This window comes from Globicephala melas, chromosome 3 (genome assembly GCF_963455315.2).
Source record: "Globicephala melas chromosome 3, mGloMel1.2, whole genome shotgun sequence".
Lineage (NCBI taxonomy): Eukaryota > Metazoa > Chordata > Mammalia > Artiodactyla > Delphinidae > Globicephala > Globicephala melas.
Genome location: NC_083316.1, coordinates 1,012,153 through 1,039,150, shown reverse-complemented (window position 1 = coordinate 1,039,150; position 26,998 = coordinate 1,012,153). Strand labels below are relative to the sequence as shown.

The 26,998-nt window shown below is 53.2% G+C and overlaps 2 protein-coding genes across 3 annotated transcripts; one reads left to right on the top strand and one right to left on the bottom strand.

Moving 5' to 3' along the window:
* Positions 1-8,699: 8,699 nt before the first annotated feature.
* Positions 8,700-14,673, bottom strand: NDUFS6 (NADH:ubiquinone oxidoreductase subunit S6). Its single transcript, XM_030856531.3, has 4 exons — positions 14,506-14,673; positions 13,537-13,590; positions 9,542-9,664; positions 8,700-8,831 (listed from the first exon to the last, which is right to left on the bottom strand). The coding sequence occupies exons 1-4, from the start codon at positions 14,635-14,637 to the stop codon at positions 8,766-8,768; spliced, it is 375 nt and encodes a 124-aa protein (XP_030712391.1). The 5' UTR covers positions 14,638-14,673; the 3' UTR covers positions 8,700-8,765.
* Positions 14,674-14,821: 148 nt separating this feature from the next.
* Positions 14,822-18,264, top strand: MRPL36 (mitochondrial ribosomal protein L36). Of its 2 annotated transcripts, none has more exons than XM_060295641.2 (2): positions 14,822-15,102; positions 16,704-18,264. In XM_060295641.2, exons 1-2 carry the CDS (start codon positions 14,933-14,935, stop codon positions 17,020-17,022), a joined length of 489 nt encoding a protein of 162 aa, XP_060151624.1. In that variant the 5' UTR covers positions 14,822-14,932; the 3' UTR covers positions 17,023-18,264. The 2 variants fall into 2 exon arrangements, with proteins under 2 accessions (XP_060151624.1, XP_030712390.1); XM_030856530.3 differs by lacking the exon at positions 14,822-15,102 and adding an exon at positions 16,131-16,260 and having other exon boundaries at positions 16,704-18,259.
* The last annotated feature ends 8,734 nt before the right edge of the window (positions 18,265-26,998 follow it).

Genomic DNA, 26,998 nt, shown 5'->3' with positions numbered 1-26,998 from the left:
TGGAAACTCAGCCCCTCGCAGCCGTGGCCTCGCAGGAGCCTCAGCCCACCGGCCGTCTCTCTGCAGTCACCTCCCTGCCGACGGCCCACTAGACTGGCCGTGCTGCTCTCCTGGCCAGAGGGACACCTCCCCGGGGGTAGCAAGTCCTGCCAGATGGCTCTGGGGGGACGTCCAAGATGAAGGACACCAGATGAGGGACCGAGGGATTCCGCAGTGGCCTTGGGGTCAAGGCCAGGGGCCAGCCTGCTGCAGGGCCCTTGGTGGTTTTGTCCGCAGAATGGAGCTAAGGATTCACAGGACGTGACCCCAATCCTCCCTCCCTCTTCCCCGGGTGGGCTTGAAAGGCAGCGTCATTTCCGCATGGTCTTGGCCTCCCTGCCGCGGACCTGTCGGGGTCTCGGCGGTTAAAGGGCTGCCGGCTCTGTGGTCACAGGCCAGGGCCCAACCCGGGGGAACCGCGCCCATGTTTATGCACCACTGCCCCCTGGTGGACAGGCCGGGCTGGCGGCGGCCACACTCAGACCCTGTCCAGCGGCCGGTCCTCAGGCTGACTGAGGGCATCCACCCCCACCCCGCGGGGGCTCCCTGCACCTGCCTTTCGCGAGAAGGACCGATTTGCATTCCTCTCTCCCTGCTTTTTCTCAGGTCGCGATGACGATGTTTACACAGCTGCTCTGGTTGTTGGTGGGAGGGGCTGCCTCTAGGGCCCAGAACTGGGAGACCCTACGGGGTGAGCAGGTGAGTCCACGGCCAGGCGCCTCGCTGAGCACCTCACCGAGTCTAAGTGAAGTTCCTTCCTCTGACCACATCACAGAGGCTCTCCGTGCCGTGGCTGGAGGCCTCCCCATTCCGAGCTGCCCCCCGATCCATCTCCGGGGCTGTGGGCAGCACGGCACTGCCCGTCGGGGAAAGGCCGACTCTGGGATGGCTCTGGGGTCTTCCTTCACCCTGTCTGTAAACTACGAAACCACAAATGGTTTTCTGCTTTAAGTCTGTCACAGTGAAATTAATACCCATTTCAGGGAAAACTCTCAAGGATTATAGCATAAGGCAGCGCTCCGATGCTGCAGGCTTTCAGGGGGTGGAGGGCAAACACGACCCAAGTGACAATCTGGAGTTGAAGAGCGTCCCACGTAGAGAATCAGGTGTTTATCTCTGTCTTCCTGACTCCTGAGCTGTAAAACGAGCAGACGCTAAGAAGGGGCTTCCTCGGGTAACGGGGAGGCGGGCGCGAGGGGTCCCGGGGGCCAGGGCGCTCTGGGGACGGGGGGTCCCGGGGGCCAGGGCCCTCTGGGGACGGGAGCTCCCCCCACGCAGTGACCAGCCTTCTCTGTCCCCGGCCCCTCCAGCGCTGCCCACCCCCCGACGTGCAGACGTGTTCTCAGAGGAGACACCTGCGCCCCGCCGCTCTGACACCTGTTCTCAGTCCAGGTCCTCCTGCCCCAGCTCGCTGTCTGTTCCTGAAACACCTTTGCTGGCACGTGTCCCTCCCTCCCGGACTCGGGGGCACCCCCGCGCCCCCAGCTGCAGGGAGAGGCCTTCGGCTGTGCACAGGTGAGCAGCTGGAGGGGTCCCCACGCGGACAGTCTGACCTCAAAGCCAGGCCCCCTGCCCCCCACTTCTCTCGGGTCCACTCTCACTGGCATGGGACGCTTGGCCTTGGCGCCCTGTCCACTCGTAGCCTCAATGAAGCCAGTCCTCGACCCCTAAGGAGAGACGAGAGGCAATGTGACCCTCAAGAAGTCAGGGTGCGCTGTCCCCCAAGGACGGGCTCCCGTCCAAGGCTGGCGGTCCTGGCCCTCAGGCCCAGCGGACACGGCGACCCAGGACCTCCAAGACCCCGGCAGACAGACGCGGCCGCCTCGGGTGGGGGCTGGCCTGTGCAGAGATGCCCCCGCACGTCCTGCCCGCCGCGTGCTGTCCCGCCCGCCGCCAGAAGCTCGAGGGACGGATGCCAGGGTGAGACGCTCAGCCGCCCCAAGACAGCTTCTGCCCTGAAGCACGTTTCTGTAGCTGACGCCCAGCCAGCCGCGTCGCCCGCCCACGCTCCCCCCGGGACCGAGGCCCTCGCACCCCAGAAGGAGGCGGCCACGCGTGCGCTCCGCTGCCTCTCACCCGGCCTTGAGGTCCTCACGTCTGAAAGCCATGTGCGTCCACGTCTGGACAGAAAATGGAGAAGGATGACCGCACGCTGGCAGGCAACTCGCTCTGGGTGACAGCCCTCCTCTCTCCCCCAGCGGACAGTACTGATTCCCCGGAGAAACTTTAAATTAGGTGGCTAGAGGTTCCCTTTGCTAAAGAACTCGGCGTTAGAAAACGATCCTTGCACTCGATCCGTGGGGCCATCACGTTCCATACTCTGTGTGTGTCTGCATGGTGGCAGCCACCGAGCCCCGAGGAGAGACGGCTGTGCAGGGGCCGGGACCAGAGTCAGAGGGGGAGCTGCTCAGGGACCCACCAGAGTCAGAGAGGGAGCTGCTCAGGGACCCGGCGCCCGCCCCGCAGCCCTGCCCTCCGTCAACCACCCGGTCAGCATCCCCTTCACGGCCGGGGCCAGCGGGGACAGTCCCGCCACGCAGGTGACCGTGTGGCTGTCACGCCCCTGCCACCTGCCCCTCCTCAGCGCTGGGCTCCAAGCCTGCGAGTTGGCCCTCGCCCAGGCCTGGGGGGAGGGAGCCCCCGCGGGGGGCTTCATCCCTCCCCGTCGAGGGCCGAGCGCCAGGCGGGCCGTGCTTTTTCGTTGATGTTGAGCGCTCTGTACAGCCCCCCGCCCGCTCCCGGCCCTGAGGCCGCTCTGGGGCTGCCTCTCACACCCCATCCCCTTGGCCACCTCTCCGTTCCAGGTCATCCAATCCCGCCTCTTCCAGGCCCGGCCCACAACCAAGCGGTCATTTCCAAAGGCCCAGGCGTCGCCCGTCCTCACTGGGTGTCCCTCCTTTACGAGGGAGCGGTGTGGCCCTCCGCTTCCGGGACGGTGGGGTGGCCGTACTTCCCTGTCCTGCTCAGTGCAGCTGGGGACCCTGGATGCGCCGCACGAACGAAGGCCAGGAGACTCTGCGAGGGGAGGGGAGCCGGGCGCTCAGCCCCCGGAGGAACGGCACGGAGTTCCGGGCGGCCTCTTCGCCTCCGGGGCCCCGACACAGAGCTGAACAGCGAGATGGCGCAGCCCACATGCCAGCACAGACCTGGCCGGGGCAAGACTCCCACCTGCCCAGCTGCAGGGCACACGCCCCAACAGGGGCTCGGAGAGCACGGGGACCGCAGCTCGCTCATAACACGCGCACAACGCCACCCGGAGTGACCCCGGGAAGAGCTGCTCCGAGAGACGCGCTCGAAAACTGGCGGTCGGTGGAAACGGAGGTCTAACGCTTGCTGGGTGACCCACAGGGAGTCAGGGACAAAGAGACTAGGGGAAGTAAAACAGCGTAAAAAGGCAGCATCCACTGACGTCAGTCCGGGTTCACGGAGGACGGCCCTCCCTGAGGAGTGCGGTGGCCACTTAGAGCCGGGGACAGAGCGCCGTCTGGGAAAATAGTCCTGCTGGTGTTACCAAAAGTCGGGTCCAGCTGCTGGCGCTCGAAAGCCAGTACTCGAGAGGCAGGTTTGAGGAAAGGAAAGTTTGCTTTATTTCTGAGGCCAGCAACCAGGGGAGAGGGTGGACTCATGTCCAAAGGCCACCTCCCCACCGACAACCAGGGGGCAAGAGATTTTATAGACGGAGGGCAGGGGCTACGTGCAGAAACAGCACAGTCAGCTCTGACAGCCGTCTTGAAATTGGTCATCGGTGGTCTGACCGGCAGCCTCTTGATTGTTTTAAGTACATTTAGTCTTCAGTCCCAGGGTCAGTTTGTTCCCATTTCCTTGAGACCAGTCTGCATAACTGTGGCAGCTTATGTCACGGCTACAGGCTGACCATCATGTAGCTAACTTCGTCCACCTGGTGGGGTTTCAGTACCTATAGGACAGCTCACAGGATAGGGCTCAGAATATTCTCTCTAGCCCTAAAGGTCCTTGACTTTCACTAACAAAACTACTATTGTTTTGTCCCGTCTGTTTCTCTCTGCTTCTGCACTTTCTCACTTCTCTGATTATGTTTCTTCTTTGACTAAAGTTTTTCTGCACAAGGCAGGTGGAGGACATGGCGGGGAGGGCTGTCCTGGGGAGCCCCATAGGGTCCTGCTCCCTTTCACCGGGTACCGCCTCCCCGAACACTTGGGCTCCCTCCTCAGGTCCGCTGGGCAGGTGACACCCCCACCTCCTTCCTGCAGACCACGGCCATGCCCACCCATCTGCAAGACTGCAGTCCCTTCTGGCGGCACTCCCCACCTGCAGCCTCCCATCTGCCCTCCAAACCGGGGCAGCGCCTCCGGACCCACCCCACCTGTGTAGCAGGTGTCCGAGGGTCCTGCTTTTTCTCCTTTTTCGGAAGGAGGGCCTGAGTAAGGGGTTCCCCCAGAATCAGGCCCTGCCTTTTCCCTCTGGGCTGTGCTGAGAATTGACTGTGGTTTCAGCCTGGACCGGCCCTGCACGTCACAGGAGGGAGGGGCCGGGCTCGCCCCTGGGGATGATGTCACCAGGACCCCTGCCCCGCCCGGGTGGGGCTCCTGGGTTCGCCCGCAGGCGCAGCTCACTGGCTGTGGGAGCGGCTGCCCCCCGGCACTCATTTTGGAGGCTGGGTCGGGACGCAGGGGTTTTGAGGATGGGGTCTGAGGACGCAGGTCAGGACGGTGAAACTGGGACGTCATGCATGGCCGCAGCTGCACCGGGTTTTGTGAGTACCGGGAAGCCGAAGCTGCACGTGCATTTCTTCTCTGTAATCTCCAGCCCATTATGTCGGTATTTGTCCCCATGGAGATTCTTTCATGGAAACAGAATAGTTAGGATCTTAAGACCCGTTTATCATAAAAATTTCAAAGTACACAACGGATAGTAGAGATCACCCAAATCTCATTCCGAATGGCTTGCTGGTGTTAGAGAAGCTCCTTCAAATGAGTTCTACCTACTGTAGAGCCGGCCAGTATTCCACGGCAATAAATACCGACCCATATCTATTTTTACGATGTAAATGTTTTATTACTTCAGTGATGGTGAACTTTCTGAGGGAATCGTTCTAAACCTGATTGTGTGACGGCAGCCGGAGGGTCCCTTGAGCACACGCGTGTGGCAAGTTTGCCGTGACGGCAGCCACTCTGTGACCACCACTGAAAAGACCCAGCCAAGCTCTCCACCTGCCGACTGCTCCTCTCTCCATTCAGATTCTGTTTCATAAACTTAGTGCACAGAGCGTTAGCAAAAGCAGAAACAGTAAGCTGAGATATGGGAGGAGGGAAAGAGACTGTTACCCCAGGACTGCAGAAATGACCCCAGACACCACTGTGAACTCTCCCTAATGTTGCTGTATTGTAGGGGACAGAACTAAAAGGACCTTTTTTTCTTTTTTATAATTGAAGCATAGTTGGTTTACAATGTTGTGTTAGTTTCAGGTGTACAGCAAGATGATTCAGATATACGTACATGTTCTTTTTCATATTCTTTTCCATTATTGATCATAGGATATTGGGTATAGTTCCCTGTGCTGTACAGTAGTATACCTTGTTGTTTATCTACTTTATATAGTGTGTATATTTTAATCCCGTACTCCTAATTTATCCCCTCCCTTTGGTAACCATAAGTTTGTTTTCTACATCTGAGTCTATGTGTTTTGTAAATAAGTTCATTTGTGTCATATTTTAGATTCCATATATGAGTAATATATTTGTCCTTCTCTGTCTGACTTACTTCACTTAGTATGAAAATCTCTAGGTCCGCCCATGTTGCTGCAAATGGCATTATTCCATTCTTTTTTAGGGCTGAGTAGTATTCCACCGTATCCACATACCACTTCTTTATCCATTCGCCTGTCGATGGACACTTACGTTGCTTCCATGTCTTGGCTACTGTGAACAGTGCTGCTATGACCCATATCATTTCTAATGGCTTCATACTATCTACATATAAAGACAAGACCCTCGCTCACCAGGCCCACATTTTTGTGTAATTTGCCGAGTGTAAAATGAACATCCTTGCATGTACCTTTTCCACACTTGGCATCGACACCTTAGGTCCGCGGTCCCCAACTTTTTGGCACCATGGACTGGTTTCATGGAAGACAATGTGTCCACGGACGTGTGCGGGGGGTGGTGGTTGAGATGATCCAAGCACACTACATTTATAGTGCACTTTATTTCTATTATTACTACATTGTAACATACAATGAAATAATTACACAGCCCACCATAATGCAGAATCAGTGGGAGCCTGAGACTTTTCATTTGCCACTCACTGATAGGGCTTTGATATGAGTCTGCAAGCAGTTGATTATGGTCTCTGTGCAGTCACACCTCTCTGCTAATGAGAATCTGTATTTGCAGCCGCTCCCCAGCTCTAGCATCACCGCCTCAGCTCCCCCTCAGATCATCAGGATTAGATTCTCATAAGAATCGTGCAAGCTAGATCCCTTGCGTGTGCAGTTCACAGGAGGGTTCGCGCCTACGAGAATCTAACGCCGTCGGCCTCACAGGAGGTGGAGCTCAGGCAGTAATGCGAGCAACGGGGAGCGGCTCTAAGTACAGAGGAAGCTTCACTTGCCTGCTGCTCACCTCCTGCTGTGCGGCCCGGTTCCTAAACGGCCATGGACTGGTACCGGTCTGTGGCCCAGGGGCTGGGGACCCCTGCCTTAGGACCTTCCCATTCTGGTGCACAACTCACTCCCCTGGGCACGTGCAGCCGAGCCCCCTGGGTCTGGCCCTGTATCAGATATCCGGGGTCTGTCTGTACACGCACATGCGCTGGCCCTCTGTTATTTCTTTTACAGAGTGTCTGTTATGCCTTTTCCCATTTTCCCTCAAAATTGGGTGTCTTTCATACTGACCTGTATTTTGGTTTATTAGGAATTTTTTAAATCTTATGATCTGCCATTATTTTCCCGTTTTCAAATGACTTTTTTGATTTGAAGAAAAATCAACTTGTACCATATTAGAGGAAAAGAGAGTGAAAAAATAAATCCTTTCATGTAAAGGAGAAAGGGAAGCATGGGAGAGCTGGGACAAATGGGACAGAATGAGATGGTGGATTTAAATCTAAAGACGTCAGCTGTTACACTAAGTAGAAATGGACTAAAATGTCCAATTAGGAGATGAAGGACTTTAAACTGGGTAAGAAATCTAAGTATATTTGGTATACAATATACCAAGTACCAATATATTATATATTAGAGAGTATATTGGAGACATAATATTTGGAGATACAATAAAAACATAAAGACACATTAATGGTGAAGAAGAAAGGACTAAGAAAATTAACGTCAAATACTAAGCAAATGAAGCAGCTGTGGCCCCATAAGGCACAGGCAGAGCAGACTCAAAGGCAGATGTCTTGTTAGAGACGGAACAGTGAACAGGCGAGCCGCAGAAACTAACAGCAGAGCCTCATGCAGCGCCTTAAACAGGGCGCCAAGCCGGAGAACACTGGGAGGCGCGCAGACCCCCGGTGGGTGTGAGCCTTCAACACGCCTCTGGCGTACTGCGCCCCCGCTCCTCGTGAGCAGATGTGAGACACTTCCAGAAACCAGCGGAGACCTGGAGACTCCTTCCATCCCCACCCGCTCCACCCACGGGACCCCCAGGACCCCCGACCTCCTTCTCCTCCCACCCTGCCCCCACCTCGCAGACCTGCTTTGCACAGCCAGCCCCCAAGTCCACTACCTGAGGTCTTGGGCCTGCAGCTCCGGCTCCACGAGAGCCTCGGTGAGCATGCCCTGCACTCGGGGCCGCACCCGCTCCGTGTCAGCCGGCTCAGGCCGAGGGGCCCCCGCCTCCCCTGCTGCGGGCTGGCTGGGGCCCAGGCATGGCTCCCTGAGTTCTCCACATCCAGTGCTCCTCTGCCAGTGTATGTCACGTTGGTCGTGCCCAGGATTCCTGACTGTTGGAGCCACTTACCACGTCCAGCTTCCAGGGTTGAAGGTGAGATGCCGGACGCCCTTCCGGTAACTCTGCCACTATGATCATCTCTCCTTTCATCCGGAAGCTGTAACGGTCTTGTCCTCTCTAGCCTCCATAAAGTTTAGAGTTTCATCAACTTAGTTTTTATAACCAGAATGCACCCAGTTGTGTCTCTTCTCACCAGTTTTGCTGAGCACCTGGTGTGCCCTGTTATCTGTGGGTTCTCCCTCAGCTCAGGAATCTTCTCTGGTGTAGGTGTCGCTTCCCCGCGCCCCCCATGCATCGCTTTTTCCTCCTGGAATTCCCATCACCCCACCAAGCCTCCATTCTCTTCCCGCATAATATTCATTTTTATTTTTGTTACAATACATTGTAATCACTACTGTTTTAAATACACAAATTGTACTTGATTTGGACCATATGTGACTGTTAACACCTTCAAATAGGTACTTAACTTCTTGGGATTTAAGACACGAGACGGAGCCTGAGGATCAGATGGACAGAAAGAGTGACAGCAGATGAGTGACGGGGCTGGAGCTGGGCCGGAGCCTGAGCCCCCGAGCAGCCACGTCCCCCCCGTCCCCAGCCCCCGGATTCTTCCAGCCCCCGCTGTGGTCCCGCGGGTGGAAGGAGCATGTGGCAGGGGCCCGGGAGGGGACGCCACCTTAAGCCGCAGTCCTAAGTGAACCTGTGTGACAGAAACAGCTGTGCGCGGCATCCTAGAGAACAACACCCTTTATTCGGCACTAGAGACAGAGTCCGTGCCACCGAGCTGCCCACGCGGCCCTAGTGGCAGGACTGCCGGAACTGCAGGCCACAGTAGCCACACGTCCCCGTCTTCGTTTCTTTGTCCTGGAAAATTCAAAGGGAAAGAGCTCCTATTTCCGTACTCTACGTCAATCTAGAGACAGGTAGACCTCAGACGCTAAAAGCAGACACTGGAAATACACAGCCAACCAGGGGCGCCCACGGAGCTCCGGGGTCACTGCTGACGCAGGACGTGGCTGTGCCGGAGGCCCTGGGTCCAGCCTGCTCCACCCAGACTCGCTGGGATGCAGGCTCCCTGCCCTGGAACACACGGCTCGGTCCCCGAGCCTGGAAGGGGCCTGGAAGGGCTGGAGGGTGGGGCGCGGAGCAGAGGCCCACCCCTCAGGGGTGGGGTCCAGCCCGGACACAGCAGCAGGGGCGGCGGTGGGTCCTGCCCTGTCGCTACACCACGTGCACCTGAGCTTTATCCCCAGGCATCGTTCTCTGCTCTAACAGCCAGTGTACTGTTCTCCTTCTCAAAGGCTCTGTGCGTGTAGTTATCAACAAAGTAAACGATCACACAGGCACCGACACGAGGGTTCCCTGGGAAAGACAGATGCCTACAAGCCTGAGGGAAAGCAGTGCTGGTGACACTAAGGGCGCTGCACACACGGCACAGTCAAAGCTGCCCTGGACACGCCCTGCGTCCAGCCCCTGTCGTATGGTCTGTGGGCAAGGCCGAGTGGGAGAGGGTGAGGCCAGCGGGGTGAGGACAGGACAGGAGGACGGGGGTCCGGGGACGGATGGCACGTTACCAGGTTTATGTACACTTTGGGGTGGCCCAGGGCCCCCCCCGCGCCGTCACACGATATCACTCGACTCCCAACTTCGCTCACAGGCTGCTCTGCTATCAGGTCGATGGCAAAGTTCTCATTCACCTGGAAAAAGACAGACAGGAGAAGCTCGTACAGACAAGCACAAACACTGGACGCTCTCACGGAATTTAAATCAACGTAGACCGCCCCCCACATACACGCACACACTGCCAGCAAAGGCACGTTCTGTACCGTTTCATTCAAATATTATCAGTGCAGATCCTCAAAATACACAAGTAGTTACAAACATGTCCACACACCTTTACTTTCCATTTGGATAGAATTTCAAACTCACAGAAAAGCTGCGAGAATTACAATGCAAAGAATTCTGCTTTGTCTCCACCTGGATTCCCCTGTTAACATCCCGCCCCGCGGGCAGCGTCGCCTGTTCTCTCCTGGCCCTGCCCCACCCTCCCTCTCACACCTGCACGTGGACACACAGGCACACACATGCTCTTCTACTCTATCTGCTGGAAAAGACCAGAAGCAGCAGCCGACCCGGGGCCAGGAGCCACGCTGTCTCCATGACCACTTCCCTCTGGGGACCGGGCTCTGAACTAACAGCTGGTTCGGGGTCCCGAGCAGGAAACGTACAGATGAGGCTGAGCCACGTTGCGACGGAGGGAAAGGCAGCCTCGGACTACAAGGGCTGCTCCACGTGGGACACTGGAGCGACGACGGCACCATAACCACGAAGCACGGAAACACAAGATGCCCGACCCCGCGCTTCCACGGGGATGCGCTAAATCCACTGCCTTCCTCACTGGAAGGAATCAGCTCATGACTTTCAGGCTGGTAAACGCAGGGAGAGAGCGACGTATTGCTCCTCCTTCCTCGGGGAGCCAGCTTCTCTCGGGGCAGGTACTCAGCTGGGAGGCACAGCATGTCGTCGGAGCTGAGGAAGCTGGAGATGCTCACCCACAGCAGCCAGAACCGGAACCAGAACCGGAACCGCCACGCATGGCCCGGCAGAAGCCCAACGTTACGGGCAGCGGCTGGACCTACGAAGACCCCAACCTGATCTGATGGGGCTGCGGGATTCCACCCCAGCTGACACACTCAGGGTGCAAAACAGCAAGATCATCTCGAAGGTCCCCATCTCTGGGGGCCAAAGCGTCCACGGGGTTGGAACTGGTAACAGAGGACAAACACGGGCAGCGGTGGGGCCCGCTCTCCCCCTTCCAGACTCCTCTGCGGACAAGCACGCAGACGAGACACTCGGGGTGTAAACGCTGCCCGAGGTCACTGTGATTCTGGCTCCGTGAGTAACCCCAGTATCTGCTCATCACGATGGTGAGAAGCGCTGTGCTCCGTCAGGCCCGGAGGACCAAGGCCACGTGGCTCCCCGCTCTGGCACCCAGAACCCCACGTGCACCCAGAGGGGCCCGAGGCTGCAGTGAAGAGAAGAGAACAAGGATCGATCTTCACAAACAACGGCGGGAGAGGCCCTTAGTTTAGTACAATTTGAGCCCAATCCACTTGCACCCAGGAGCACCGACCGCGGAGCAGAGCCCGCCCACCCGCTGCCACCGAGACACCCAGCGATGCTGACATCCTGAGCCCGCAGAGCGGGGGTGACACTCCTGCTTTTGGAAAGCTGTGTCGGCTAGAGATGATGCCGTCCCAAAGCTTTCCCTGGGATTCCTATTTCCGGAAAGGGAGCAGGGAGTGAGGAAGTGCAGCCCCCTCGGAACACACGTGGCTGTGTTGTCCCCACTGCTGTCCACGCCCGGGGGCCCCGCGCCCCGAAAACGGAGCCCCACAGGGTCCACCCGACCGACAAACACGGCACAACAGCCATGCTAACCAACTTCCGGGCCCAGCACCACCTCCGCCTGAGGATGCCGCGGGCGCCCGTCACTCACGGGCAAGAAACGTCGGCTTTTAATTCCACGTGTGTAACCGCGAAGTAACAAAAATACTTCCATCGCCGCAGAGGAACAGGAGGTCGGCTGGGCCCTTAGCCCCTCCAGTGACACAGGACCACTGCAGGCCGACGGCTGCCCCTCCCCGGGGGCGGCGGCTGGGCCCCCTTCTGCATGAGCATCTCCTCTCCACAAGGCCGGCCCTAGGCCAAGGGCCGTGGGTTCCAGGGCAGGCTCGCTGCAGCCACACGCGGACGCTTCCCACCTTTCCTGCGAAGGCGGATCGACCGCCCAGCTTCCTGCTCTCCTCGCTCCTCAGACTAAGAGCACGTTCAGCTTACTTCTTAAAATTCACCCAAATGAAACCGTAGAGACAGTAAGATCGGTGGATACGAGACGCCATGCACCTGTCCAAACCCACAGAACATGCGACCCCAAGCGTGAGCCTACCACATAAACCTAAACCACTTGAGGACTTGAGTTAACACAACATATCAGCACTCAGCAAGTGTGCAACCCTGTCGCTTCTCACAAAGGCAGCGAGCGCACTGAGGCAAGAGGAGAATCACAGGGACGCTGTGGAGGGGGGAGGGATGTAGGAGCTCCTACTCTCTGTGCAACTTTGCAGCATGCCTAAAGGGCTTTTAAAACAACAGTCTCTTGGAAACCGAAAAAATTTCAAATACTACTGAACGCCAAACTTTTGTCGCAAGAATGAAAGCCGGAGAGACCTGCTGCGCACCTTACATGAGCGTGGGCCCCCGGACGCTCACGATCTCGGACAGGAAAAGGCCCCAGACATCCCGAGCGGGGAGGTCAAGGGTTGCAGCCGGCTCAGGACTGTGGTGAGCTGACGGTCTGAGCGAGGCGACATCACCAGCACTGCCCCCTCCATTCACACGTTACTGGCCTCACGAACTCTGGAATGTCTGGTTCGCTGTTTAAGTTGCTCCCTGATGTCTGTCCCCAGCGAGGGCAATCAGAAACCAGAAGCCACGGTAGAATTCCCAGGAGAGAGGAGTGTGACAGGCTGAGATGGAAAGCCGGGGGCAGGGTCGACCCCAGGGCTTCAGGACGCACCTGCTGGAACTGCTCCATCCAGGGGGCCAGACTCCTCACCCCACGACACCCTCAAAGTGGGAAGTAGCAAACCAGACCCTGGGGATGGACAACGTAACCAAGGTCAAAGGGAGGGGAGATGCGACTTAGGGACAGCTGAGGGTGGCAGGAAGAATCAACAGGCTGCCTGAAGGGGAGAAGTGACGCCAGGTGACTGCTGGGGAGGGGTGGAGGGAGGCCTGAGCCAGGGCGGTGAGGACTCCCTCTGAGGTGGCAGGCACGGGAGAGAGGAAGTGGGAAGAACGCAGGCCACCGAGGCGAAAGGATTCCAGTGTCCAGCGGTTGCACTGGTGTTTCAGACCCACTCAGGGAAGACCCACCCATGTGCTGTCTTCAAAAGTCCCTGAAAGGGCTTCCCTGGTGGCGCAGTGGTTTAGAGTCCACCTGCCGATGCAGGGGACACGGGTTCGTGCCCCGGTCCGGGAAGATCCCACATGCCGCGGAGCGGCTGGGCCCGTGAGCCATGGCCGCTGAGCTTGCGCGTCCGGAGCCTGTGCTCCGCAACGGGAGAAGCCACAACAGTGAGAGGCCCGAGTACCGCAAAACAAAAAAAAAAGACCCTGAAAGAACCAGGCTAATCTATACGCTGTGAACCACAGAAAACATACTCCAAAAAGTGACTGAAAGAGTGATTTTAAAACATTGATGTGACTCTGCTTTAAGCTGAGAGTCTGGCAAGTATAAGGCACAGAAGTGAAAGAAAAGGTCACGCCCATTTACACGTAAGCTAAAACTATACTCACGAGATGCCGTGTTACATGTCTCAGGGGGAAAAAACCAAAACAGAACTAGACATGTTTAACATGCAGAAGAAATGGAGAATTCCAGAGATTCTAAAGTGCTCACAATCTGGGGAGAATTTACTTAAATTTTACAGATTAGTATTTATTTCTTCTTCGTTATAAAAAGTTTTAGAAAGCTCACCTCTCTTTCGCTAGACCTTTCACTCACCTCTTTCTGACGACCTACAAATCGAACTTTCCTGTAGTCTTTATCGCCATAAACCTGAAAAGAAAAAGACCGTATGGGATTTTTTACGGCCCGATGCTGTATCTTATACCAATCATAAACGTTTCAGGAAAAGTGTTTTCTTAACGTTCCGGCCATTCACGATCACACACACCAGGAGTACGTGTAGTTGCGCACCCGGGGCATTTTTCAGCAGGATTCCTAACGGGACATCAGGCAGTAGTCTGAACTGGAAGTAGCAAACGGTAGGGAAGGAGCAGAGGAGCGCAGTCCTAGCGGAGAGGGACACCCGCCTTCGACCTCAGAGGCCCCGGAGCTCCCCTCCTCTCTGAACCTGCTCCGTGGCCTTTTCTAACGACACAGGTACTCACTCCCTCATCTTTGGGCTGCGGATCACAGCCTAGCGCCGTGTTTGTATTTCGGTAACTCGACAGCGGACCCTCGAGTTACTACAATGTGGTATTCAACATTGCACAAACACGAGGAGATCGGACGCACAGAACTGGTCATTTCTGACTCCACCGGAGTGCTCCCCACAGTAACCAAGGGCTACCCCGGGATAACAGTTTTGTATCCGAGTTCGCTGCGAGGATGAGGCCACAGTGGCTGCAGACAGCCCCTCGGTACCCCTGCGGGTAGTGGGCCCGGGGCCCCGGACGGAGGGGGAGACCGAGGACGGGACCGCAGGCGCTGGGTCTGGGGCGTCTGGGGCACTGCGGGGCTGGACTGCGGGTACGGGGCTCGGGGCCCCGAGGGACTGGACCGTGGGACCCGGGTGCTGGGCCGCGGGAAGAGGAGGGACCGGGGTGCTGGGCGACTGGACCACGAGCACTGAGCTTGGGGCACACGGGGCACCGGGGCGCTGGACCCCGGGGACACGGGGGCCGAGCCGGGACTCCGCCCACCTGGGCGCCCCGAGGGGGAGGGCGCTCTCCGCGCCGCAGGGGTTACCTGGCCGGTGTGCGTGACCTTCTCCCCGGCCGGCGAGGTCTGCACCCCGAAGCACCTGGCGGCCCCGGGCAGGCTCCGCGCCGCCGCGCCCCCCCGGCCCAGCAGCCTGAAGAAGGTCACCGCCGCCGCCATCTTTCAGGCTGACCTTCGACCCCGCGCACCGACGCGCCGAGCGCCGACGCATGCGCACGGCGTCCGCAGGGACCCGCCCCCCCCACACACCCCCTCGGCCCGGATTTAGCTCGCCCGGTGAGGCGCGCACGCGCGGTGCGGCCGGCTGGTGCAGCGGCGGGCGGGGCCTCAGCCCGGATAAGGGGGGACGCTCCGCGCAACCTTAGCACTTAGTGATGCTCCACTTACCAGGGGCAGGGCAGGGGAGGATGGAAACGGAAGATGCAGTGCTTACCTTCGATGGTAACGGATAATCATGGGGAGTTACATGTTGAATGTTGTGAATGTTGGAGATGAGTCCTTGCTTAGAGGAAACTGGAAGTACATCATGTTGGACAGAGCGCATTTCTTTGTGGTTCTGGGGTTTCTGCAGCAGAGCCCAATGAAACTGCCAGTAAAGCGCAGCCGATGGCATCCCTCATGCAGGTTAGCCCCGAAAGGCCCGCTGCTCTGGAGCACACCTGAGCAGGACGCTGGCTCGCGGTCCCGGCCCTGCTTCTCTCCTGCCCCTCATGGCCTCCTCCAAACGGCCTGTGCAGAGACCCGTCGGGATGGTCAGCTCACGGCCAGCCCCCGATGGGCGAGGGCGGTGGGCACAGGGAGCAGTCCCAGAGCTGGGGTGGAGTCGCGCATCCCACTGCCCAGGAGCTGAGGGCACCCACAGCCTGGACTCCAGGGCGGTGTGGCGATGAGAGGCGACAGTGCCTAGAATACCTCCCGGATCGGAAAGGTGTCCACGGACGCATGCTCAGAGGCAGGCCCGAGCTCACCTGGGCAGGGGCCACAGCTTGCAGCCGGGTCAGGGGTGCGCGTGCGGTGCCAGGGCGGCGCGCAGGTGCACCGCGTGTGCAGCTCACCTTCGTGTGCGTGGAAAGTAGTTGTGTCCACGCAGACACAGCCTGGAAAGACATGCGTGGCGATTTCACTGTGGAATCCGGGCAGTGGGTGCGTGGGCGTTCGCCATCAGTGTCTTTTAACTCTTCTCTGCCTTTGAAAGTATGTTGGAGGAAAGAAATTGAACTGCAGTCACTTAGAAGCAGGGCTTATTCCCATGCGCTCCCCTGAGCCTCGCCACATTCCTCCCAGGATGTCCACTTAATACAAACATGAGGTTTTTCTAGATTTTGTTTTGACATTGATATTTATCAGATTTTTAAAAAGTCTACTTGGTTGTGACTTCTTTTTCATTCAAAATACCGACTTTTGTTCCCATTTTTCATCCCTCCCCCGCCCCCGGGAGCGCTCCCCAAACCTTAGCCGCCCGGTGGCCCACAGGGCTGGGGGAGTCCCGGGAGGAGGGCGCAGGGTCCCGGGAGTGGGGGGCGGGCTGGGTATGCAGGGGACCGGGGAGGGGAAAGGCAAGCAGCCGGGGAGGAACCCGGCGCTCCGCTACTCCCGCACCCACGTGGCTCCGCCTCTGCGCCCAGCTCCGAGGGGACCGCCACGTGACCCTGCTGCCATCTTCCTTCCTGGCGGACACTCAGGGCGACGGCATCTCCGCCCCACTGCGCAGGCGCGGCCGAGGGCGCAGGCGCAGGGGCTGGCGAGGCGGGCTGCAGGCGGGCCTGGACTCACTCTTTCCAGGTGGGGGTCGTGGGGTGTTCCGGGGGTCCCGAGGGGCAGGGGAGGCGGCGGGGGTTCCGGGCTCAGGAAGGGCGCGTTCTGGGGACCCCTGGCCTCGGCTTGCCCGGGTGGGACGCGGGCGGAGGTCACTGCGGTGGGAAGTGGCCGCACGGGTGATCCCTTCTAGCCGGGCACTGTTCTGGACCTCGTGCCCTCTGCTCCAGCCCGCGGCCCGGCCGCCACGGGGTCACGTGGACGCGGGCCTCGTCTGGCCCCGGCGGCCGGGTGGGGGTCTCGGCGCCGGGCGGAGACACGGTGCCGCTCGCCGCTCTCGTGCCCTCCCGGGGGTCGCGCAGACTCCCGGACCCGCGGCCTGTGTCCTGAGGGCAGGGACGTGGGGAAGGAGGTTTTCTCGGGGGCAGGAGCCACCGGCAGCTGTGACAGCTTTTCCTGTTTCTCCCTAGATCCAGCCGCGACATGGCCACCGCTCTCCTAAGGAAAGTGGTTTCCGCCGTGGGCCCCCTGCTGCACCTGGGTGGCCTCCCGCTCTCCTCTCTCGCGCCGTGCCACCCGCGCGCCTGCCGTCAGGTCGGTGCGGCCCCCAGCCCGGCGGCCGCGCTCCTCTCCGCGCGCCTGGTACTCGGCCTGCAGCAGCCAGCCCTGGGCTTCAAGACCAAGGGCGTCCTCAAGAAGCGGTGCAAGGGCTGCTACCTGGTCAAGAGGCGCGGGCGTTGGTTCGTCTACTGCAAGACCAACCCGAAGCACAAGCAGAGACAAATGTAGCCCTCGGACTGGGAAATCCCTGCCCGGGAGACGGTGCTGCCTCGTCGAAAGGAAAATAACAAGTAAACATTGTGTAGCCTCCGTTCTGCTGACCTTCGGGTGTTGTGGCCTCTGCGGCCTGCGTCTCACCTCCTTGTGGCTCAGGATCCAGCCAAGCCTGAGGCCCACCTGGGAACGTGTCCTTCTTAGCGCCTGCGCAACCTGTGTTTGCGCTCGGGCAGAGGACCGAACATCGGAGGGAGGGAAAGCTGGCTTTATCCCACGTCAGAATGCAGGTCCTTTAGAAGACCACCCTGTGCGTTGGCTCTCTCTCGGCCCTGTCTCTGCGTTCAGCCACACTGCTGCTTCCCTGTGGATTCAGACACGTGTTCTCAACATTCCCATCTCCAGGATAAGCAGGGAAGGCCGTGATAGCAGTCTTTAAGTCAAGGGAAATTTAACTTCTTTATACATATATAAAGGTATTTTGGGCATTGATTAAATATGTTTGTCATCCTTAGTCTGAGACTTGAGAAGTGTGTGCGCGCACGTGTGTCCATGGGTGCATGGGTGCAGTGTGCATGCATGTGTGAACTGTGTGCAGTGTATGCATGGGTGCAGTGTGTGTGTGTGTGTGTGTGTGCACACGTGTGTGCAGTGGGTATGAGCTGCTGCTGTGGACTCTGCAGACTGACCTGGAGCCAGTGGTGCGCAGTGTCCTGGTGTCGCCTGTCACGGGGTCACAGCCTGATGAGTTTTTGAATCATCCTTCTCTCCTGGGCTTATCAGCCTCTGTTTGATCTAAGATAAGAGCATGACCAAACCCCTTGCAGCTCATCTACTTCCCGATACCTGGATGGACCAGCATTTAGAGCCCTGAGATTGCAGCACAACAAAAAAGTCGGTTTAGGTCAGAAGGCAGCAAATTACAATCCACAGGCCAGATCCAGCCTGCAACCCATTTTTGTAAATAAAGCTTTATTGGAAAACAGCCATGCCATTCATTTATGTTTTGTTAAACCTACAGCAGCCAAAGTAGTAGCTGAGTAGTTATATCAGAGACCTTATGACCTGGAAAACCTAACATATTTACTACTGGGGCTGTATTTTCAGGAAAAGAGTACCAATCCCCTGTTCAGATCATTAAATAAGTTTCGTATCCTAGGATTTGACTTCACTATGACACAACCTACCAGAAACATTTCATGTTTTCTGTATTATCCATATAGTGAGAGAGATCTTTGTACATACTGGCCAGGAACGAATAGAATCTGAGATTTAAATACTATTTATAATAGCACCAAAACCATGATGTATTTAAATAGCAAGATTAGGCACATTCTGTATACTTAGAATTGTAAAACACTTGGAGAATTCAAATAAAATCTAAATAAAATATTGACATTAGAAGACTCTATTACTGTCAGTTCCATCCAAATTGGTCTACAGACTCAATGTAATCCTGATTTTTATACGATTTTGTACAAAAGGCCATGGTTCTTCAAAATTTTGTACGGAAAGGTAAAGCAAGCAAATAGCCAAAAGAATTTTGAAAATGAAGACCTGGAGGACGCACACTCCCTGATTTCAAGGCTCACCGTACATAAAACCGCAGCAGTGAAGACGGTGTAGTACCTGCGAACGTGTACACACATAGCCCAATAGGACCCAGCAGAGTGCTCAGAAATGGACCCACACATATGTGCCCAAATGATTTTCGAAACAGGATTAAAGGCAATTCAGTGTAGAAGGGATAGTCTTTTTTACACATGATTCTAGAAGACTGGATTTCCAGATACACAGAAGAAACTTCACACCTTTCACCTTATACAAAGCTTAACTAAAAAGAGACCATAGGCCTAAATATAAAGCCCAATACTATAAAGACATGGGAGGAGATACATGTGAATTGGGGTTATGCAAAGACATTACACCAAATGCGTGAGCCATGAGAGAAAACACTGTTAGATTAGTTCTCGTCAAGGTTACTATCTCCTGCTCTTCAGAAGACGCTGTTAAGTAAATGAAAAGACAGGGCAAAAACTAGGAGGAAATGTCTGCAAAACACATTTCTGATCAAGGAATGGATCTATAATATATAAAGAAATCTGAAACTCAATACTAAGAGAACAACCCAATTAAAAATGGGCAAAAGACTTGAAGAGATGTTTCACAAAAGAAAATGTACTAATGAAAAGGAAGCACATAAAAAAAGATGCTCAGCACTAGATTCGAGTGAAAAGCAAATGAAAACCACAATGAGACCGCACCCCTGCCTATTAGAACGGTTAACAAATAGCAAAATCAATTAATGGTGAGCATTGTAGCAACTGTAACTCAGTAAAAATTAGTACAGCCATGTTGGAAACAGTTTGGCCCTTTCTCATGAAGTTAACTATTCAGTTATTCAGCAATCTCATTTCTGGGTATTTGTCCAAGAACAATGGCAACTTTTGTTCACAGTAAAACCTTTATGTGAATGTTTATAGTGGTTTTACATATAAATGAAAAAAGAAAAAAAAACCCACAACAAACTGGAAACAGCCCACATGTCCTGCAGGTGGCAAATGGATGAACCGGCTGTGTACGTCCTTACTCAGCAGCAAAAAGAAAGAACTACTGGTAGAAATGAAAACATGGATGAACTCAAATCCATTATTCTGACTGATGGAAGCCTGGACTCAAAAAGCTGCATATTTTATGACTCCAAGGGTATGGCATCATGGAAAAGCCAAAATTACAGGGACAGACAATTGCTCTGTTGGCAGGAGCTGGGGATGGGGACAAGGGATTGACTACAAAGGGACATGAAGGAATGCTTTTGGGTGATGGAATATTCTACAATTTGATTATGGCGGTGGTTTCATGACTGTACCTGCCTATAAAACTCATAGAACTATACACTAAAAGTGAGAGTTTTACTTGAGGTAAACTGCACCTCAATAACACTTGCAAAAAAAAAAAAAATACCCAAATGGAATTTCTGGAGCAAATGGAACTCAAATAAATAAAGACAACAACATCAAGAAACAAAAGCAAACAATGGAACTCAGTGAGCTGTGGGAGAATAGCCAGCATTCTAGCCTAAGTGGAACTGCAGTCCCAGGAGGGTTGAGGCAGGAAAAAAATAGTTGAAGAAAAAATGACCAGAATGTTTCTGTATTTGGTAAAACCAATAAACCCACAAATCCAAGAAGTTTAACAAACTCCAATCAGGAGAAACATAAAGAAAACTACATAATAGTACATCTTTATCAAATTGCTAAAAATCAGATAAAGAGAAAACCTCAACTTCAGAGAAAAAGAAAAAAAGACTCATTCCTCATAAAGAGAAAAAAAATAAGAATACTGTAACACCTGACTTCTCATCAGAGACCATGCAGGCCAGAAGACAATAAAACCTCTCCAAAGTTCTGGGGAGAACTGCCAATCTAGAAATCTATATCCACTGAAAATATCTTTTGAAAAGGAAGGTGGGAGACAAGACTTGTTCTGATAAACCAAAGCTACGAGAATTCAGATGGAAACGTAGATCTACATAAAGAGATGAAGACAGCCAGAAGTAGTAACTGTTTAGATAAACATAAAAGATATTTCCCTTCATTTAAACGTCCTTTGAAAGATAACTGTTTAAAGAAAAGTAGTAGCAACATCTCGTGGTGTTTTTGACGCATGTAGTTCTGACACGTGTGACCACAACAGCACAAAGGATGAGAACCTGCTCTCCTAAGGGTCTCACTCCAATCCTGACCTGGTAAGTCGTGTTTAAAGGCAAACTGTGATGTCACAGTTTTATACTGTAAACACTAGACCAACCACTAAGAAAATAAAACAAAAAGACATATGTAGTAAGTCAATAATGGAGAAAATACAAAATATTAAAATATCCAATTAATTTAAAATAAGAAAACTCAAAGAGGAAACGGAGCAATGTACTGATATGATAAATAAAGAATAAAAAATAAGGTTGTAAATTTAAACTCAACTATCAATAATCACACTAAATGGTCCAAGAACCCCAATCAAACAGAAGAGACTGTCAGATTGTATTAAAAAAGCAAGACTCAAGTGTATGCTGTGTCCAAGAAATCCAGTTTAAATATGTCACAGACAGGCTAAGGGATGGAAGAAGATACATCATGCGAACAATATCAAAAGAAAGCTGGAGTGGTTTCACTAATCTTTGTCAAAATAGACTTTTGATCTCCAGCTATTACCAAGTATAATGACAGAGGGGTTAGTTAATCAAGAACAGATAGCAATCCTAAGTGTCTATGCATATAATAACAGAGCTTCAAAATACATAAAGCAAACATTTATAGAACTGCAAGGAAGGATCGGCACATCCAAAATTATGGTCGGAGACATCAATACTCCTTTCTCAATAATTGATAGAACACGTAGATTAAATAATAATAAGCATGCAGATTTGAACAATACTATGAATCAACTTAATCTAATTGAGATTTATAAAACACTCCCCCTGAATATCAGCAGAATAGGTTTGTTTTTTGGGGTTTCTTTTTAGGTTCAGGCAGAATATGTACCAAAATTGACCATATTCTGGGGCAATGAATTTCAAAACATGAACGTCTCAGTGAATTTCAGAAGATTGAAATTATAAAAAATATGTCCTGATCACGATACTAAACTAGGATTTAATCACAAAGATATCTGGAAAATCACACAAATACGTGGAAACAAACTAAACAGCACAATTCTAAATAACCCACGGGTCAAAGGAGGATTAGAAAGGTAAGTAGAACTGGACAGGCATGAACACACAGCACATTGACATGTGTGGAAAGCAGTTACTTACAGAGAAATGTATAGCATTTCATGCTTACATTAGAAAAGAAAAGGACTCAAAACAATGGTCTAATTTTCTACCTGAAGGAACTAAAAAAGAGCAAATGAAACCTAAAGTAAGTAGAAGGAAAGAAATACTAAAAAACAGAAATCAAAGGGATAAAAAAAAACGGAATAGCAATGGGGAAAATGAACCGAAAGGCTGGTTCTTTGAAATGGGCCGTAAGAAAAACCTCTGGCTGGTCTGATCAAGAAAAAAAAGGGAGGGGGCTTCCCTGGTGGCGCAGTGGTTGAGAGTCCGCCTGCCGATGCAGGGGACACGGGTTCGTGCCCCGGTCCGGGAAGATCCCACGTGCCGCGGAGCGGCTGGGCCGACGAGCTATGGCCGCTGAGCCTGCGCGTCCGGAGCCTGTGCTCCGCAACGGGAGAGGCCACAACAGAGAGGCCCGCGTACCGCAAAAAAAAAAAAAAGAAAGAAAAAAGGGAGAAGACACCAAGTATCAATATCAGAAATCTTAATTGTGGTCACAGCGTACACTTGTTGAAACTCATCAAACCAGTCAATTTTATTTTATGCAAATTATATCTTTTAAAAAAATGGATTGAGAAAAATACAAGGCTTATATCTCTCCGTCCTGCGCCCAAAGCCCCAGATCCAAGTCCGCGTGTTGGAGTCAGATGTCTAAGGTTAAAAACTCTGCCAGGAAGACCTAATTCGACATCTCTGCAAAGAAGACATACAGACGGCCAAGAGGCGCATGAGAAGATGCTCAGCCTCACTAATTATCAGATGCTGATCAAAACCACAGTGAGGTACCACCTCACACCGGTCAGAGTGGCCACCATCAAAAAGTCTGCACATAGCAAATGCTGGAGAGGGTGTGGAGAAAGGGAACACTCCTTCACTGTTGGTGGAATGTAAACGGGTGCAGCCACTACAGAGAACAGTAAGGAGGTTCCTCGAAAAACTAAAAATAGAGCTACCGTATGATCCAGCAATCCCACTGCTGGGCAGATATCTGGAGAAAACTATAATTGAAAAAGATACATGCACCCCAGTGTTCATTGTAGCACTATTCACAATAGCCAAGACATGGAAGCAACCTAAATGTCCATCAACAGAGGAATGGATAAAGAAGATGTGGTACATATATACAATGGAATACTACTCAGCCATAAAAAAGAACGAAATAATGCCATTTTCAGCAACATGGATGCAACTAGAGATTATCATACTAAGTGAAATAAGTCAGCCAGAGAAAAACAAATATCATATGACATCACTTATATGTGGAATCTAAAATGAACTTATCTATGAAACAGAAACAGACAGACATAAAGAACTGATTTGTGGTTGCCAAGGAGGAGAGGGGGTGGGGGAGGGAAGAACTGGGAGTTCGGGATTCGCAGATGCAAACTATTACATTTAGGATGGATAAACAACAAGGTCCTACTGTATAGCACAGGGAACTATACTCAATATCCTGTGATAAACCATAGTGGAAAAGAATATATATATGTATCTGAATCTCTTTGCTGTACAGTAGAAATTAACACAACATTGTAAATCAACTATACTTCAATAAAATAAATTTTCAAAATTTAAAAAAGTTTAAAAACAATTTTAAAAAATTAAAAAACAATTAAAACACAATTAAAATTTTCAAAATTTAAAAAAATTTTTTTTAATTTTTAAAAATTAAAATTAAAAAACAAAATTAAAAAAATTTAAAAACAACTCTGCTGGGAAGGAAGTGTCTGGGGACTCCTGGGTGGGAACAGTGGGCTGGGTGCACATGTGGGGCTCTTGGAAGCAGGATCGCTCTGGAGCACAGGGCTGGCGGCCCCATGGGCACAGCAGCAGGGGACAATCTAGAGACATTACCCTGGAGCAGACCCAGCACCCCTCCCGCGGCACGCTGTGCCCCCTGACGTCCCCTGACGGGCACACCCGTGCCGGACAGTCTACCCCAGCGCTGGACCGTGGAGTCCACACAGTCCCTCTCCCTCCTTGGGGTTTGGTCCAAAGCTGCAGGAGGCCAGAGCATGAGAGTTAATGCCGCAAACCTCAACCCGTGTGAAGGGAAGCAGTGGGTGGACACCCCGTTCCCTGTCCTTCGGTGGAAAGCTTGTGGTGCATCCTACCTGGTTTTCTCCAGGGCCCCTGTGGAGGTGAGCCCTAGGCAACCCGGTTCTTAAAACTGAACCTCCCCAGTGATGATAGATGTGAGCACGGGATGGACGCCCCACACCATTCATCATCAGGTGAGATAGCCCAGCCTCTCCACCAGGATGTCTAGAATTGAAAAATCAGGTAATTCCACGTTTTGACAAGCGCAATAACCCACCTCTGGGGGATTTTCCGACCCCTCTCTCACCCCCTTTCCCTCACTTCTGCTTGACGGAATCACATCTCAGATAAGCTCTGCACCCCCTTCCCTGACTCAGGCTCCACTTTGAGGGGGACCCAAACTAAGGCACTTAACTACTGATCCCTCTGGTGGGAAAGCGTTTGTGGAGCTTGGCAAGTGGCTTCAGCATTCGTTTGGAAGATGAAATGTAAGCAGACAGTCAGGCAACCTCTTTATACCTGAAACTGGACGGGGTTTCTCTACCAAGTATGAAAGCACATTGTAAAGGGGGATCATTAAACAGTGTGAGGAAACAGACAGAGACCAGAAGGAATCTCTACGTAAATGATCGCGTGCAGCGGGGTGAGCGCAGCATTTCAAGTCGGTGCAGGAGGCATAAAGCATGCGGCAGACGGTGTCGGGGGGAGTCAGAGTTACCACCACGCAGCAAAGGCTGCGGTAAATTTCATACGTGTCCAAAAAATAAGCAAAAATCACCATATAAATTATGAGAAGAATTACCGAAAAGTATTTGCATAACATTGGGGCGCGAACACCTGCTCTTGAGCGAGACATGGACTCCAGGGGTCAGAAAGGAAGATGCAGGACAGGCTTACTGAGCAGGTAAACTCCACACCTGGGCCAGGAGGACGCCAGCCCCAGATGCTCTGTGGTGCGCTGGGAACAGCTGTGTTTTTTTCCTATGCAACTTCCCCGACACCCCTCACAGGCTCTGTCTGCTCCGTAATATCTGGGAATTGATGGCTTCATCATTAAGACGTGCATCAGCCCTGCGCTCTGATGGAAGGAGCATCAGATTCCCCCAGGCTGGCTCGGGCCTCGCCTCCCTCCTGTCATGGAGAGGACAGCCCGACGCCCGACCCTCAGTCCCCAGATGAAGCCGGCACCAGACCCGAGGTTCCAAGTCCAGGGCACGTGGTCCCACGCCTCCAAGGGGCTCCCTCCACACTGGGCCCACGGCCCTGCCCATCCTCCTGCTTCCCCTCCGAGAAGTACTGCCTGGGGGGTCCAGGGTCCTCTCACTCAGACAGCCCAGAGCCAGGGCCAAGGTCAGGGTCCATAACCTCCTCAGAAGGTGTGGACACGTTCCTCTCACTGCCCTCAGCTTGGGGCCTCAGCCAACTCCCCAGGGCAAGGGGAGACTGTCACCACATCCTACAGAATAAGACAGACCAGGGGACCCGTGGGAGGGTGGCCCACACATAACAGGGTGAAGATCTCAGGTACAAAATAGGCACAGCAAACCCTGAAGAAAGGTCAAACAGGCTGACAAAAGTGGGCAAAAGACGTGAACAGGCAGTGTCCAAGCACATGCGTGGAGATACGTTTGATCTCACTAGTAATCGGAAAATGAGAATAAAATAAAAGTGAAGTGCGCGTTGCCCGTCAGATTCGCAGAAGTTAAAAAGGATGTTATCCGGGTGGAACACTGCCTGCGAACAGAAATTTCCATGAACTGTGGGTAGCTGTGCCTCCAGACTCTTACATGTAGAGTACGTGTTCTTCCTGAGCCGCTCTGGGCGTCCTCTCAGCGAAATACTCGCGCACAGACAGGAGCCTGCAAGGCTGCCCTCAGCAGCAGCGTTTGCCACGGCAAAAGACCGGAAACGAGTCAAACGCTCATTTCCAGGGGGTGGATGGTTAAATCCACGATCCCAGGAGGGTGGGGCACGCAGCCCTCGGATAAACGACAGGCCTCTCTGCGCTGTGACGGACGCCAGCCCAGACACATTTCTAAGTATTAAACATAAAAAGAAAATTGGACCTCAGTGTACAAAGCATGTTTTCGTTTATGTAAAAATTAAACTCTTGTAAATCCAACCACATGCTTCTTCCAAGTAAAAATATTTAGGTAACATTGTAAGAAAAGTTCCGGGCCAACCCACGCCAACACAGCAATTATTTGTAGTTCTAGATGGGAGAGTGGGATGGGGTGGGAACAAAATGAGAGGTTTACTGTTTTGGTGTCTTTTTTTTTAAGGAGTTAGGTCCACATCTTACTCTGGTAATTGATATCGAGGAGGAAACCGTAAACATTTGTGAACAATCTGCTCGCTGAAAAGAATTTGAGCCTCGTAAGAGCGGGAAAGGAAAAGTGACCCTCGGCCCCTGCAGGCCCCTCTGGTCCCCTGCCCTCCCGTGGGGCAGAGCCGCCCACCCCGTGGGCTCCAACTGGTCAGGGTCCATGTGTGTGTGAGGGCCGGAGTCGGAGCCTCCAGGTCCTGCAGAAGAGGACCTGGCGGGGGCCCAGCTCTCCACGAGCAGCTTCCTTCCCCTTCGCCCTCCCTACCAGGACCCTCTCACTTTCTGGGCTTAACGTGACTTAGGTGAGACGCTGCGTAGAGCCAGCCCGAGGCTTCAGGCACCTGCCCGCATCCGAGGCCGTTTCCATCCCCCTCTCTCCCTGGGGGTCTGTGGGGTCCCCGGACCATGAGCCACGGAATCCACTAGATACTGGAACCCAGTATAACCCTTTTTTGAGCATTTGTTTCTTTCTTTGATTGAGGTATATTTGACATATAACATTATATAAGTTTCAGGTGCACATCAAGATTCGATATTTGTATATATTGCAAAATTATCACCACAGTAAGTCTAGTTAACACCCGTCACCACACATAGTTACAGAATTTTTTTTCTTCTGAGAACTTCTAAGATCTACTCTTCAGCACTTTCAATTATGCAGTATAATATTATTAACTTGGTCGCCATTATAGGCCCAGCGTTTCTTTCTTTTCTAATTGGAAGTTTGTACCTTTTCTTTTGACCCCCCTTTACCCATTTCCTCCACCCCACCCCCACCTCTGGCGACCACC

Bases quoted from the DNA above. Each gene is read 5' to 3' on its own strand.
- NDUFS6 (XM_030856531.3), bottom strand. From the start codon at position 14,637: ATGGCGGCGGCGGTGACCTTCTTCAGGCTGCTGGGCCGGGGGGGCGCG. The intron at 13,591-14,505 runs GTAACCCCTGCG...TTTTCTTTTCAG, and splicing joins AGGTCACGCACACCGGCCAG to GTTTATGGCGATAAAGACTA. The intron at 8,832-9,541 runs GTAACGTGCCAT...TGAATTTTCCAG, and splicing joins CCAAAGTGTACATAAACCTG to GACAAAGAAACGAAGACGGG.
- MRPL36 (XM_060295641.2), top strand. From the start codon at position 14,933: ATGGGGAGTTACATGTTGAATGTTGTGAATGTTGGAGATGAGTCCTTG. The intron at 15,103-16,703 runs GTTAGCCCCGAA...GTTTCTCCCTAG, and splicing joins CGATGGCATCCCTCATGCAG to ATCCAGCCGCGACATGGCCA.